This window comes from Maniola hyperantus, chromosome 4 (genome assembly GCF_902806685.2).
Source record: "Maniola hyperantus chromosome 4, iAphHyp1.2, whole genome shotgun sequence".
In the NCBI taxonomy this organism is placed as follows: domain Eukaryota; kingdom Metazoa; phylum Arthropoda; class Insecta; order Lepidoptera; family Nymphalidae; genus Maniola; species Maniola hyperantus.
Genome location: NC_048539.1, coordinates 275,649 through 292,203, shown reverse-complemented (window position 1 = coordinate 292,203; position 16,555 = coordinate 275,649). Strand labels below are relative to the sequence as shown.

The 16,555-nt window shown below is 41.1% G+C and overlaps 1 protein-coding gene across 1 annotated transcript in view; it reads right to left on the bottom strand.

Annotated features, from left to right (window-relative positions):
* Positions 1 to 16,555, bottom strand: part of Cad96Cb (protocadherin Fat 4-like Cad96Ca) — a 43,865-nt gene that overhangs the window by 10,851 nt on the left and 16,459 nt on the right. Inside the window, exons 3-11 of the mRNA XM_069498140.1 lie at positions 6,817 to 6,906; positions 6,081 to 6,280; positions 5,144 to 5,341; positions 4,292 to 4,519; positions 3,661 to 3,849; positions 2,630 to 2,845; positions 1,962 to 2,108; positions 1,242 to 1,438; positions 87 to 207 (exon numbers count right to left, since the gene is read on the bottom strand). Coding sequence (XP_069354241.1) covers positions 87 to 207; positions 1,242 to 1,438; positions 1,962 to 2,108; positions 2,630 to 2,845; positions 3,661 to 3,849; positions 4,292 to 4,519; positions 5,144 to 5,341; positions 6,081 to 6,280; positions 6,817 to 6,906 — 1,586 coding nt within the window. The remainder of the gene's footprint in view (positions 1 to 86; positions 208 to 1,241; positions 1,439 to 1,961; positions 2,109 to 2,629; positions 2,846 to 3,660; positions 3,850 to 4,291; positions 4,520 to 5,143; positions 5,342 to 6,080; positions 6,281 to 6,816; positions 6,907 to 16,555) is intronic.

The window sequence follows — 16,555 nt, the reverse complement described above, 5'->3', positions numbered from 1 at the left end:
AATGTGAGATTCATTCGAAAATTGTAATAAGCTACGCATGCGGAGCCGGGGTGCGGCCGAGTCGCTAGTAACGAATAAAAGTGTACCTGTCGTGGCGGAGAGCCAGAATCTACAGCAGTGGCGACCACGTGCAGGACGGAGGAGTTGAGGGCCTGCAGCGCCTCCGAGCGCAGGAACACCTCCCCGAGCTCGTTCACGTACAGCATCCTGCAACGATTACACGTTCAGACCTCTAAGGTCTCTTACAACATCATGAAATACCGGAACAGGACAAAGAAAAAACTCATCGAATAAAAACATCTGAGGTAGGCATTGCTGTTTCTAGGCGAATTAGGAAAGGTGAAAACTACCCATTCTGACTGAAAAGACTGGAAGGAATTCATAAAGCACACAACGCTGTTAAGTCATAACCTATCATTACTATAGACTTTCCAATGTTATATCCTGAAACCATTGCGTTTGCTGAAACGTTTGGTCTCTGGTCACACTTGGACACCATCGAGTTCACGGCATCTTGAATCACTGCATGACTTCTGTGGTGAGTAGAACGGTCTACTACTACTAGAATTTAGCCCAAAAACAGAAAAAGAAGAAAAAGATAAAATTGGCGCCGTCAGCAGGATCTCAATTTTTTGTAAGCTTATATTTCTAGTTATAGTATTAATTGGCATCAGGTCATAATGTTCACTTCTTCCGCTTTCTTTAATTTTTATCATATTTCTAACCTAAGGTTGCCTGAAAGAGATCTCTATTTTAGCGATAAGGCCGCCTATTGTACCTACTTGCAAACACCTTTGTTATATTTATATTGTTTTGGTTTTGGTGTTGTGGCGGTTACCACAATAGAAACTAGATGGCGCTGTTCAATCGATGACGTAGTCCCGAACAAATGTACCGCCGATAGCAATCGCACTAACGGAGTTTTCTGCAATCTGGACTATATATAGAAGTTTCAAGACATAACCGTCGGCCCAGCTGGCGCTACCGAGCACAACCAACCGCTCGGTGGGAGATCTCCCCTTTGGTACGGTCGAGCCTGCACACCGCTCCCGTACAGGGTACAATAAAGAATAAGTATTTTACTTTTACTTTAATTTATAAGTGGCCCGACTCCAAAAAGTTCCAGTTCTTAGCAACTTCCAGTTCCAGAACGGATCTATAAATAGAAAAGGAAGTAAAAGGTAAATTTATTTGCAGGATCTCTATTCTCTGCAGTCCTATGTCCACAGTTGGAGTCTTACTTGGCATCAGGTCCGGTGAGATGTACCGCCACATTATCTTCCTTGTCTCCGTCGAACGCGTGCAGCTGTCCCACTCGCACCGGCCCGGCGGGGGCGGGGGGTACCTCGTCCAATAGGAACTCGTAGTGCGCGTGTCGGAAGCGGGGCTCCCACTCGTTCACATTCTGTACTGTTATGTTGATCCACGCTGTGTCATTCTGGAACAAGTGGAATTTCACAGTACAGTACAAGCTGTGATAGCCTAGTGGTTAGGACGTCCGCCTTCTAATCGGAAGTCGGGGGTTCGATCCCGGGCACGTAGGTACCTCTAACTTTTCAGAGTTATGTGCGTTTTAATTAATTAAATATAACTTGCTTTAACGGTGAAGAAAAACATCGTGAGGAAACCTGCATGCCTGAGAGTTCTCCATAATGTTCACAATGGTGTGTGAAGTCTACTAATCCGCACATGGCCAGCGTTGTAGACTATGGCCAAAACACTTCTCACTCTGATAGGAGACTTGTGCTCTGTAGTCAGCCGGCGATGGGTTGATCATGATGATCATGATGAGGTACAGCACTACCTAAACTATATATACCTAATATAGCTGTACTACTATCAGTTGATAATGATGATGACGATGTAATTATTCAGAAGTGCCAATTTTTGGATAGTGCCATTTTTGTTTTCAATGTGGTTTGGCAACAAGTGGCAATGTGCTAGAAACACTGCAAGCTCACCGTGTTGCCGTCCGTCACCATGACCTGGTAGTGGTAGCGGTCCGTCTCCTCGTAGTCCAGCGGTTTCCGCAGCAGCACCTCCCCCGCGCTGTTGATGGCGAACTTCTCCAAGAAGCTGCGCTCCGACACGTAGAACTGCAGCGGCGCCTGGAATACCGTGTTTTCATTTCACTAACTGAGACAGCTCGGTTTTGGTAAGCTTTACGGTATAGAGAAAACTTGAAAGTTAAATCACAAAATCTCAAGTCTCTACAGTCTATACCTTATTCAGCTGTAGGTATGAATTGAAGGCACAAGGACCTGCTAGTCAGTCTCTTTCGTAACAAATTGTTTTTTGCTGTGTTATATAAAATACGCCAGATGTGGAAATAAAAGCGAGCTTGGTTATCGATTTGATGATTTTGATCAGCATTTGGATAGATGCAGCAGATGGATTTAATCGGAGAATTCATTTTTGATAGGAGCCCCCCCCCCCCCCCACACAGTGTGTCTTGCGTGTGATCCCAGGTCCCACGCGCTTCGCAGTCTCCTGGCGACGCGTCGCGAACAGAGGCCCATTGAAAACTATTGAAACGAGTTGACATACTCCGATTAACTAATGGATATGACTCAAGATAATTCGAAGGCTAAGATTCAATGAACACAAAAATACTTAGTGTTTTTCTCACCTCGTGCAGTGACCTGGTGTGCAACGCAGCCAGCACACTGCCGGGCGGCGCGTCTTCGGGCACTGACACGGCGTAGCCTCGCCTCGCGAAGCGCACGCCCGTGTCCACCGCGCCGGTGGTGATGGCCGCCGAAGTGCGCGGGACTGTGGTGGAGCTCGCGCGGCGCACCGTCACAGTTGCTAGAGCGTAGCGATCCGCGTTGTCCACTTGAGTTGCCTGTACGTCACCATCGTCACCGGAATCAGAAAAGTTTGGACCACGCAGCCCGGTGGCCAAGGGCGGATTGACAGACGTCACACCACCAATAACGTTATGGAGAATTCTCAAGCATGCAGGTTTCCTCACGATGTTTTTCTTCACCGTTAAAGCGAGTGATATTGATTTCTTAGCACTCACATTAATCAGAAAAGTTAGGGGGTAAATGCCCAGAGGCAACCCCCCGTATCAGAATAATAGACTATCACATGCACAAACTTTTCGGCATTGAAAGCTTCCCACCAGAGCTACATAATGAAAGAGCCTCAATAGCTCAACGGGTAAAGGTGTGGACTGAAAACCGAAAGGTCGACGGTTCAAACCCCGCCCGTTGCACTATTGTCGTACCTACTCCTAGCACAAGCTTGACGCTTAGTTGGAGAGGAAAGGGGAATATTAGTCATTTAACATGGCTAATATTCTTTAAAAAAAAATGCAATAACACAAGTTGCGTATGTGGTAGGTACAATAATTCAAAATGCAGCAAGAATCATCTGAAGACTGTCGTGCGGTAATATTTTAATTCTACAGCACGATACTTTTTCGACATTAAAATATAACTTAATCCATGCTACTTAAAGCCACAAAAAAGTAAATGTATCATAGAGTAACCACCCTCCTAGGTAGACCGTGAACCTTAAACAGTCTGCGAGAGTCACTGGATGGTGGCGGCGATGGTGATGGGTGGCGGTGGGGAAGTCCCTACAAGAAGTCCGGAAGTGGACATCTATCTGTCGATAATGATGATTGTAATGATCATAGAGTTCTGGATCTACCTTGAGCACAACAGTGATGGGCAGTGGATGCGTCAGCAGTTGTTCAGTAGCGGCCAACGCACCACTGTCGCGATGGAGTCGTAGCAAGTCCGCACCGTCGCCGCTCGCGCTGTAGTACACGGGTGCGTTGATGCCCAGGTCGCGGTCCGACGCCGAGACCGGCCCCGGCGACACCTCTAGCACTGTGCCCTGCAAGCGTTCAATGCACGGGTATGAAATTTTGCAAAGTTAGTTTCAGTGTTTTCAGTTCTTACTAAACATGAACTAGACTTACTCACATACCATAAAGTTACTGGCGTTATCACTACACATACATTTTACTTGACCTCGTCAAGGTATAAAGCACTAAAGTACTATAACGAAATCAAAAATTGTTGCTAGTTTCTATCATCTTTTCCATAAGATTACATAAATTTTTGTACAAATTAAAGTAGGTAGTCATATAATTCTAAATTTTCAAAGAAATTCAATTCAATGATTTATTGATTTACAATATAAGATACGTCACAGCTTTCTTACCATCAAAGAGTCTTTAAGTCTATGTAGCTTTCAATGCGCATTAGTTGAATCACAATATAAAAAGATTACAGTAATTATACCATCCTTACTCTGTAGTGAAATGTGTACTTACATCTTGAGCATTGTCCGGTACTACAGCGGTGTAATGCTCGTGCGTGAACTGCGGGTTCTGATCGTCGGCATCCAGCACTTCAACAGTGAGCGTGGTGTCGTTGTAGCGCGGCGGAGCACCCCCGTCCTGGGCCCGCAGCCGCACCGTGAAGTTACGCAGCGTTTCATAGTCGAGCGCTTTTTTGATCACTACTGTGCTATCCAGCTCGCTTTGGAATCCAACAAATTCCTGAAATAGAATATAAACAAAAGTTTCAAAATTATGCTATTTTGACACGTTTGATTCAAAATACTTAAGACCTAGACTAATTGTAGAGACAGATAGGTAAGAATGAATTCATATAATCCAGTTATATGCCCTGCATCTTTTAAGTGTATCTTGCAATGCGTGTTGAAATTGGAATTTTTAGATTGTACATGTCATAACTCTACCCTGGTGGCCGCCTTCAGCGCATAATCATCACCAAAAACATTTCATATCCATAATGCTTTCACTGTTAAAAAGTTATGAGATCTCTTAATTTTTCTGTTGTTTATATGCAATTTCTAGCCTGTATGCCAAATGTTAGACTTCTAGGGCTTCAGAAAGTACCCTAGAAGTTTTATAATCATCAGTATTTCAGATATCAATAAATCTGAAACCATAAAAGCTAGATGATTGATACTTAGTATGCTTGATAAATCTGCTTGGAACATCTTATTCTGAAAATTTCCGCCATCGTCATCCAGACTGAAGCTATGGACGATTCGAATATACGACGAAACGCTTCCAGAAAAGAGAGGTAGTGTCCCGTCTTTTCGGCTCGACTTGGCAGGGGCACTACCGTGCCCTCTGATAGGAATGCTCACGTACAGAGGCAGGTCCGGGCAGCACGGAGTACCGCACTGTGGCGTGCGGGCCGGGCTGGTCGGGGTCGTGCGCGGGCGCGGACAGCACGCGGGTCCCCGGCACTGCCAGCTCGGACACCCTGGCACGGTACGGAGCCCCGCGCCACGCCGGCGCGTTGTCGTTCACGTCCCACACGCGCACTGACACCGGGATCACGAAACTCTGGGGAAATAACATGATACATGCTGTTGGTAAATCTAAATAAGAGGAAAATCCTGACTCATCAAAAGTGTAAAAAAGCTGATCTTTAACGAGTCAGTCAGCAGACTGACTCGTTAAAGATCAGCTTTTTTTGTATCTAGAAAGGTGAAAGTTTTTGGAATCCCTGTATCCTAATCTGGACAAGTAAAGAGATCGGATTTTTCTAAAACAAGAATGAATAGGGTATACGCTACTCATTCATGGGGTATACAGTCCGCCGCGGTGGCCAAGTGCGAATTGGCAGACTTCACACACCGTTAAGACCGTTATGGACAACTCTCAGGCATGCAGGTTTCCTCACGATGTTTTCTTTCACCACTAAAGCAAGTGATATTTTAATACTTAAAACGCGCCGAAAAGTTCTTTTCACTTGCTTTATCAGTGAAGGAAAACACCGGGAGGAAACTTGCATGCCAGAGAGTACTCCATAATATTCTCAAAGATTTGTGAAGGCTCCCTTCCCTTCTCATTCCGAGAATAAACCAGTTATATAGTATGTCTGGTATGGCAGAACCGATGGCCGATGGGGCAGACGTGTTCTGGAATGGAGACCGTGTATCAGCAAGCGCAGTGTGGAACGACCTCCAACCCGAGGAAGGCGGAGGATCGTGTGTGGTGGCGTGCTCTTGAGAAGGCCTATGTCCAGCATGGGACGAAAACAGGCTGATTGATTGATTGATTGATAGGTATGTCTACTAACCGGATCAGCAGTGTGCCGCCTATCACAGCGCACATTGACGTAAACACTAGAGGGGCCGAACTTCTCCTCTCGGTCGAGCGCGCGTCGGAGGGTGATGTTCTTAGAGCCAGTCGCCAGCTCCACTGCGGGGTTCTTCTCCTGGATACGGAGCGAGATGTCGCCTCCCACCGCACTGGGGTCCCCATTCACGCTTAATGTACCTACAAGTTAAAGATAACTTAAATTAAAGATAGCATTTTGGTTGCCTGGAAGAGATCACTTGGTAGCGATAAGGCCGCCAAATTGTAACTGTAGTCCGCGACAGGTCGAGATGGCAATCGGGGTATGAGACGGCCTTGCACACCCGCAAGTCACCCGCGCTATCCCGCCCCGGGGTAGCGCGAGGGCTGTGCGGGTGTGCAGGGTGCTCCCACCCCGATTGCTATTTCAACCTGTCACAGACTATAGTCCAATCTTGTTCAGAGGATTTTTTAGGCTTGCGCTTGATGATGATTGAATGACAACCACATAAGGGTGCGTTCTCACTGTTCTGTAGTAGAACGGTGGAGGAGGAACGAGGGTGTGAAGTTCCTGAGCACACTTTCTGAACAGTATCCGATAAAAGTCTGATAAACAGGCGATATTGTGTTGGTGCTGTAAACTGAGCCAATTGCAACATTTTAAAGGTGTCTTTTTGATAAAAAGAATTCGTAAAGAGGAATTTCAGTAAAAAAAACATTATGTTGTGTAAAGTTACCTATAATACTGCCTACTGGTGTATCTTCGCTTATGAAGAAGCTCTCCACAGCACCACCGTTCATCAAGTAACATCGACTATCTTGAATAGCTGAAAAGTGAAAACATCAATCTAATTAATTAGTTTATACTGTATCAACCCTTTACACTACTACAGTTCTTGCAATTCATGAAGGCCACTGAACTTTACTTGTGGTATTATAACGTCGTTTACATGCGTCATTGCGTAAGTGTGCGTGTATGTCGAACCAATCAGTCGTGAGCAAGCGCTGTCAAACGCACACATTTAGTGTACCTCACGCATACCGATACGACTTAAACACAAGCATAAGTCACTCGCCCTCGTGAAATGCAACAACTATAGCATTAGTTACAGGCATGTTACAAGGATTGGTACTATTGATAAGTTTGGTGCTTTGTGCCGGACCAAAATATAAAGGTGCGCTTATATGGGCAATTTTAAGCAATTGTTGCTCGGCAACACGTATGGATCAATCTGGAGTAATTATTTCGCTTAACATTGCTAAAATTTACAGGTATTGTTGGGTAGGCACTGCAGCAAATTGCTTCATGTGGTCTTGACGTCATAATTGACTAAATTGACGAGAATTGCAAAATATCAATTGCCCGTGTAAGCGTCCTTTAAAGCAACCAACTTTCATTAAAAGTGACATAATTTCACGAAAAGTTACTAGAAGTGATCATAAACTACGTTCGTGAGAAATAGCAACAAAAAAATTACTTAAATCAAAAAAATCTGGAGCGAGAACAAATATAATGAAATCGGAACTGATATTGATTCGAGTCACGATACGAATTACGTTAATGGAGCAGTGAATGGGTATCAAGAGCCGTGGATAAATATAATGGCACCAAAAGCAGGTCATATTCCAACACTTATAACTCTAATGATTTTAAGCTTATTTCGTGGTTTAACGACATATTTTTCAGACAGGCACAAAACATTGGATTGAACTCCGCAATCCTCGAGTTCTCTCCACAGACCGCCACTAGGTATATACCTACCTAGACTAGTGCGCGAAGCAATTGAAATTCGCAAACGACAGAATTTCAATCGTGAGGATGGTTTTAAACTAGCAAGTATGTGGAATCCAGTGGTAGAATCGTGCAAACCAATACAGCATCGTACGACATCGAAAGGTAATAGTGACGTTGTGAGTGTATTTTGCCGGACAGCTCGTGATGTTCCACGATGATAATTCTTTTACGGGATAAGGAAATGGCTCCCTACCAACGGAAGAACAAAGATGTTACTAAAGCAAATACATTGATTGCTTTGAGGTTGGTTAAAGCATCGGATTAAACATTAAACGGTGAGAATATTCAAATAATAGACACAATGCCATTAAGACATTAGCAAGTTATTAAAGAACCTAATCATAATCATGATAGTTCACAATCAACAATAGAGTTTTGAGCACAATGGCCGCTGTTGTATCTGAATATACAAACCAAACGATGTAGGAGGATTATTAGATAAAGTAATGAATTTACATAGTTAAATTGTTATAACTGGCTCATAATATCCGCACACTACAACTGGTGATCTTCTGATCATATCATTTAATCAGATGCTTATTAAATAGGTAGCTATTAAAACTTCATTTCGGGGGGCACCCAGAGGCGGATTAAATGTCGAGAGCGCCCTAGGCAAGCACCTCATAGGCGCCCCTCTAACAGCCATATTGACATTTTTACTAACTAATTTCAAAAGAACAAGGAATCGTCTGCATACTTATTGCATACGTAGTTGGCTGATTAGATATGCTTTCTATGTTAACGAGTGAAGAACATCACGTCATGACACTTTGCTATATTAAAGAAGAGTTTCGGTACTCCAAGATAGTATTACTTTGTAGGGTTAATTAGGTAGGCCAGGTAATGGAACTCTATATGATCGCGCGCGCCCCTTTGTAACCTCGCGCCCCTAGGCACGTGCCTAGTTTGCCTTAGGGATAATTTGCCTCTAGCTAGAGCCACCGGATAACGTCCAATTTTATAGTCAAATAATTATATCGGTTATCAAACTCTATTAATTATTGTTATCACAGCACAGAATACGTCCCTGACACGCTCCTGGCACTGCACTGTTTTGTGAATTGTGGCTATTGAATTAATATAAAATCAGTTAATGTATGGCTTGTGACATAAAGTGTGTGAAATTAGTTAAAACCCTGAAACAAAAGTTGGTGAACTAACTAGGTGCAACATAGCAATAGTTGCTATTTCTATTTGTATGCAGTTTATCATTGACAATCCATCAGCGTGTGACAATTAAATACAGTAATTATGCGTGTTGCGATCTAGAGCGTAAACAATCACAATAATTGGAACAAAAAGTAGGTGTTATTAATTGAACCGTTTGATGCAGAGCGTAAAGTGCGAGTTGCGTGATTGCTATGTTTGAGATTGTCATTATAAATAATAATACTTGTAATGGAAAACTGAAACTGATCTATAAATAATAACGATAATACAGTTTTTAGATCATTAACAATTATGTGACAACTAAGTTTACGAAGGCCTCATATGAAAGCCCAGAGTCACTCAGCGGGCGATAGAGAGCTATCTATCATCGGAGTTTCTCTACGTGATCAAATCAGAAATGAGGAAATCGGTAGGAGAATCAGAGTAACCGACATAGTTCAACAGATTCCCACTAGGTGGACAGATGACATCAAACGAATCGCATGGAGCTGCTAGATTCAGGCCATATTCAGGTGCAAGACCATGGCACGTGGAAGAGGAAGTCCTTAGCAGGCTATCGATTCATAATGATGATGATGATGATAAAGTTATCACGAAAACTTGCTAAACATAACAATAAGTCATAAGGAGAAGTTGTTATTTCGTAAACAGTAAATCTAGATATTCTGTAAGTATTGTACATATTTGTCTATTTTTATTTGAGCAGGCATCGCAAGCTGACATATCTGGAGTAAATATTTCATTTCATTTTGATCAAAGTTAGAATAGCAGGTATTTTAAGCCTGACTGCAATGGATACTTTCAAACTGCGAAAGTTTGTTTCAGTCAATCCAATAATATTAAATTGACTGAAACAAACTTTCGCAGTTTGAAAGTATCCAGTCAGGCTTAAAATACAGGATATTCTAACTTTGATGAAAATGAAATGAAATATTTACTCCAGATAGGTCAACTTGTGCCATTTATGATATTATCAGGACTCTACCATCTGTTTGGAAAGCAGATTCTCCTGAGAAGTTCCGACAAAATCTCTACTGGGAACATCGATATAAACGACTGGAAATCAATCCTGTTATTAGTCTCGGACTTATAATTATTTCATATGAGCAAAATTCTAGAACTAGGAATCAGCCCAGCTTGTGGGCAAAGCCAATAGAAAAATTGTCAAAAACCCACGACATAACAAGCAAGGATCCAAAGTAGAAAGCATATCAAAGTTACATTACCCTAAAGTCATGAGCGTAATTTGTCAACTTTCGTCACTTTCCCGTGACCTATGGCCTTGGGGGCGCCTAGCGTGCAATTTGCGTGTCTTCTCACGGGGCTACGTGCTGCTATCCGAAATGCAATGCCTTAATCTACGTGTAATGTCGGACCTCTTACTTTTTAGATAATAATACGTCTTAAATCGAAATGTGTTCGTGATCATGCAGCCTTATTATTGCCTACAGGCACCTATTGTATTTCTTCTAGTGCTATTGGTTCAGTGATTTTTTGAACTTATTGAACGTTTTGAAGTGGTTCGATAGTAGATAGCGACAGGTCGAGATGGCAAATCAGGGCGAGGACGCCTGGCACGCCTGCACAGCTCCCCGCGCTAACCCGGTGCGGGATAGCCCGGATGTCACCTCGACCTGTCGCGTACTTATACATCATGTTCCCACGTATGTATTTGAAAAATACTAAACTTTGATGTTTATTATTGATATCTTCATTTTGCCGTAACTCCTTACAGTTAAAATCTACTTCAGTGCGTATTGTTTACTGTTGCAAAAACATAACTCATACATTGGCTAATTGCCTCTACGTTTGTGCTGTGGGGTGCTCAAGAACCGATAAGGTCCTGGGTACTGACTCACCCCGAGAACGTATGGAGAGCGCTATTGCTGCGAGCGCGGGTGGCGAGGATGACCCTGTATTTATTTGCGATTATTCACTGGCAATATAGCTTAATTATAACCTTAATGTGAAACTTAGATACCATTTTCTTGGAATATAAAAGGTACCAACGGATCAAAGAACTGCCCTCCGGTTGTGTAAGAAAAATGTATTCATTGTTATCGTAATCGTCAACAAATTCTGCCCTTTGATTAGTGTTTACATTTTTTCACAGCCAATCAAAGGGCAGAATTTGTTGACGATTACGATAAAGATGAATACGTTTTTCTTACACAACTGGGGGGGCTAGTTTTAATCTCCTTGAAAACCTTAAATGCCTGGCACAAAAGTACTTGCAACAAAAGTCTATAATTTAAAAAATAGGAGTCAATCCAATAAGAATTAAGAGTACCTGAAATGCAGAATAGAATACATTTGTTTTCAAATAAACTTATACAAAACGTGCTTTTGATCGTCAAAAGAATTTACATAGAGGAAGGACAATGGGCGAAGTTTACGAATTTTTTTTAGTCAAGCGCTTCTTCTTGTAATACAGCTGGTCCCCAATAGCTAAATCCAATCTACTAAAGACAAACTACTTTTTTTTTTTAAATTCAGATAGCCCTTGACTACAATCTCATCTGGTGGTAAGTGACGATGTAGTCTAAGATGGAAACGGGCTAACCTGGAAGGGGTATGACAGTTTTTAATAAACCCATGCCCCTTTGGTTTCTACACGGCATCGTACCGGAACGCTACATCGCTTGGCTGCGGCACGGCTTTGCGGGTATGGTGGTAACTAGCCACGAAGCCGGAAGTGGTAGTCGAAGCGTCCCACCAGACCAGACCAGAAACTTAGAAATTATAAAATTCCAAATCCCTGCTAGGAATCGAACCCGGGACCTCCCACTAATAAGACCACAGTGCTTACCACTGCGCCAGGGAGGTAGTCAAAACTTATTGTTTAATTGCGAGGATAAAGCTAGCCTCAATACAGAAGTGTTCGGAGTTCGGACTAGGGTCAGCGGTTTCGACTCTCGCCCGTAGAACCACCGCCATTTTGAATAGTGAACGAGGCGGAAGTTGCGAGGGGATTTATTGCGATACCATCGTCCGCTGCCGCCTGCCCCACTTGTCTGCCTGACGCACCTGCCGGCAACTTTACTGTTTCTATGAACACATTTACCTTTTACCAAAAAAAATATCATTGACCTCTCTGACGCAGCGGTGCAGGATGTTTGTTGGGCTTGTGTTAGAGCAGGGCGCGCTTGGAACTAACCCTCTTAATTTTAGTTTTACATTTATCTTTTTGTGGTCAAAGTTTTGTGAACAAATAAAGATTATTCTTATTCTTATTTTCAGGTTGAATTGAGACGAGACTTTCTTTTTACTGTGATATCTTCTGTGGTTCGTTAGGTAGGTATAGGCACCGATCTATGTACTCATTGAAACTGTGGCAACATCCATACTAATATTATAAATGCGAAAGTGTGTCTGTCTGTCTGTCTGACTGTCTGCTAGCTAGCCTATCCGTTCAACCGATTTTGATGAAATTTGGCACAGAGTTAGCTTATGTCCCGGGGCTTATGTACATAGACTACTTTTTATCCCGGAAAATTAAAGAGTTCCCACGGGATTTAAAAAAAACTATATCCACGCGAAGTCGCGGGCATCATCTAGTTCGAATATAAGTGCATAAGTATCGATAGTAAAAGTAAGTACTTTCGATTTGGCAGGAAGTATGGGAATGTAATATTATTTCTTTGCAGTGATTTATGTGATAGAGCCATATAATTTGAAGAGTCAATCGAAGTATAGCGAATTATAGTATTTAAGTGCATCGTTATACCAACTACCTACTCATATTATGTAGATCGGAAGTTATGTCGATGTATGTGGTTGGTCGGATATACCACAAGACAATGGACGTGTGATTGACAGTCTAGCGATAGTACGAGCATGAGAGCTCCTCGTACCTATTTCCGGCTTAGGTACTTTAAAATGAACATCTGTCTGTCTGTCTGTCTGTCTGTCTGTCTGTCTGACATGGTGGTCGAACGCTGTTCCTATACAGTTCGTCTCCATATTGCATTTATTTATAACCAATACTGTCAATTCTTGAGATACGTGTGTTTTGGCTTATGTGACAAAATGTGTCATAGGTATGAACAATTTCACACGTCATCATCTTTGTGTCTACTATACTAGCACTGTGAAATGCGGTCGCCAATTTTTTCGTTTCCGCATTTCGTATCTTAACGTTTTAAGGTAAATAATGAGTGCCGTATGAACAATTCTACTGGTGCTATGGTCGCCACTCGGCGGGCGGCTGGCAGACGAGCCGTCAAGCGTGGTTCCGCCGACTCGTCCGTCACCGCACGAGTCCTGCGCTGACCTGACCATTTCCTTGACATTGTTGTCATTTGCTTTCATTATTATAATTCTTTACTAATTATTGATGTCAATATCTATTTGTTAAAAAAATACAGAATAGGACATTTTTAACTATCTGCGCACACGACGGACTGTTGTTCGTATGGGACAAAAAATACTTCCTATAATGATACAAACATGTACTAGATACTACCCTTTCACTAAATTTTCATAGTAGGCAACCCAGAGGTAACCTCTCTACGCCAGCCTTGTATTGTACCTATTTAGCTATAACAATACCTATTAGGTACTCATACATAATCTCCATCCAAAAGAAAGTGAAAAGAAACAGCCGACCACAGCCAATGCATTAAATATTCGCTGGAGTGCTACAGATTTCTTTACCAGAAAACATTGACTTCATTATGAACTAGGGTTATTGAACAAACAAAATGGCACCGACTCAGTGGTGCTTTAGCACTAATGCAACCTCAGTGACGTCTGGATTTCAAACGGGTCGTTCATTAGTACCTATCTAAGAGGTGGCGCTGATTTATTTGGTTCCAAAACCGTGAAAAGTTTTGTTCGCTTGGGCATATCTTGTCGTTTATATCGATGCCAGAAAACAAATAATGACCGTAAACCAATTGCGAAACGAGGGTAGGTAAATAAGTAGTCAATAGTCGTTGATCCGGTTCCAACTTTTCCCCGCAAATTAGTTGCGTTGTATTAGATACAATTTCGTTATCATTTCACGCAAATCATTATGAAATCGATCACAATATTTTAGGTTAATTTTTAGGATTCCGTACCTCAAAAAGAAAAACAGAACCCTTATAGGATTACTTCGTTGTCTGTCTGTCGTGTCTGTCAAGAAACCTAGAGGGTAAAGTACTTCCCGTTGACCTAGGATCTTGAAAGGGAGGTAGGTAGGTAGGTATTTTAGTATAAGTAAAGGGGAAAAATCCGAAAACTGAATTTGTGGTTATATATCACAAAAAAAAATTAAAATGTGTTCATGAACAAATAATTAGTATTTTCAACTTTCAAAGTAAGATTACTATAGTTACCAAATGGGGTATCATATGAAAGGGCTTCATTTTAAAACAGATTTTTATTTACTGTTTATAAACTATTTTATTATTTTTATATTATATTTTTTTTAAATCTTAATCTATTATTTAATCTATTTTATACTACCTAAAAACCTACTACTTAATCTTAAAATATTATATACCTAAAAGAAAGGTTTTTTGTTTGTAATCGACATACTCTGAAATTACTGATCCGTTTTTAATAATTCTTTCACCATTAGAAAGCTAATTTATCCAGAAATAACTTAGGCTTTATAATTTATATTATGTGCTAATATATCGATATATCAAATTAAATCCAAGCGAAGCCGGGTGGATCAGTTAAATACAAAGCAAAAATATGAAAGGACCTAGAGACGACCCTTGCGGGACACCCATGAAAGGTGTGTCATCTCTACTACCCATTTCACATTATTGATAATTGATAATAACCTACGAGTACTCTTGTTAGATACACTTACAGTTAGGACAAGGCTATCTTGGCGCGTGACGAAAATCGGAACTAACGTTGCCGTAAAGTGTCCCCTTTGTTCTTGTTTGAATATTCTAAGCCTTTGTTCTCCAACAGCGCCCCCTGCCAATGTCATTCAAGTGCTAAGGGAGCCTTGTCGCACTGTATTTGATTGGCATTACACAATATGCTAAAACTAAAGTTAGGTAGGAAAGGACCTCGAGAGTGTGTGTTTGATAATAAGAGGAAACATCAATTATTGTAATCCAACTGAACAGGTAGGCCTCCGCTCGTGTGCTGAGGACTCACATCCTACAGCCTGCTTCAACAATGCCCCTCCGTCGGAACCTAATCACATATACTACTACTTTGAAGCAATTACAAATATTTTATCCATTATTAATCGCGTTTATAATTTAGGTTATTATTAGTTGTTTTTCTTCGAAAAGGGTAACTGGTAAATTACTACAAGTATCACTACTTGTAGGAATTTACCCGTTTGTTTTCAATATAATCATCCTTGTGAAAAAGTGGTAGATTTTTTGTTTAATAAGTAATTAATAAATAATAAATAATAAGTGATTTTAATGTGTTTTTTAAACATTGATCTTTCCTATAAGGATCAATCTTTATCGCTTCGAAAGTTCAATCTATTTGCAATATATCAGAAACTATAGCAAGTTTTGAGTACCTACCTAATTAACACAATTTTTCTGTCTTTAACTCATCCAAGCTTTATTATCATTAACCATCCTCTTCTTCCTGTCTTTTTCCTACCCTACGTGGGGTCGGCACAACATGTCTTGTTCTTCCACTCGCTTCTGTCATCCGTCAACGCATTATCCACCTTTTTTATACTCCTCCTATTATCCTCTTTCACGCAATCCACCCACCTTTTCTTTATCCACATAATGGAACTTGTTGTTTTCGTAAGTTGCATTCATTGTTATGGGTCCTATAGCACGGTAATATTATCATAATATGATAACATTACCGTGTCTATAGGTACGCTATTGTCGAAATCAATAGTATTATACTTAGGCAATTTAGCAGAAACGAGTACCTACCTACAGATATCTACTGAAAAATTAGGCATATACTTACCTAGTCCGTACAAAATGAATTCGTCGCCCCAGTGGTAGATACATTTGACGATTCAAAAGTACTTGTAAAAGTTCAATTGAATAAAAAATATTTTTATTTATTTAAAAGTACGAACCACCTTTCATATAAGGATTAAAATTATACTTTTGGAATGTCAGTTGACACAAAGTTAAAATGGCGCGTGAGAACTCATTTTGTACGCATTATAGCTATGATGTAAGTATTGTTGATTATTTATTACTTTTGTAGTGGGTAGTTTGGAAGAAATCAACTAAGCAGTATAATAAATACAATTGACTTGAGAATTACAATAAAGACCATCTGTACATCCGTGATGTATGATCGCGGATGTTATAACAACCACAAATAACTTAACGCTTTCGTCTGCGCCTATCTAATTAATTTAATTATAGTCATTAATTTCCACACCTAGCTCATTAGAAATCACAATGTTTTAATGTACAAATGATGTAACCTTTGATAATGTAACTGAAACCACTAAACTACAGTGTGTCCCTCGATAAATTGCAACCCCTAAAGGGGGTGAAACTAGACCATAAAATATCATAGACTCTTTTGCTTTTCCGAGGGCCTCTTGTATAAACAGATAC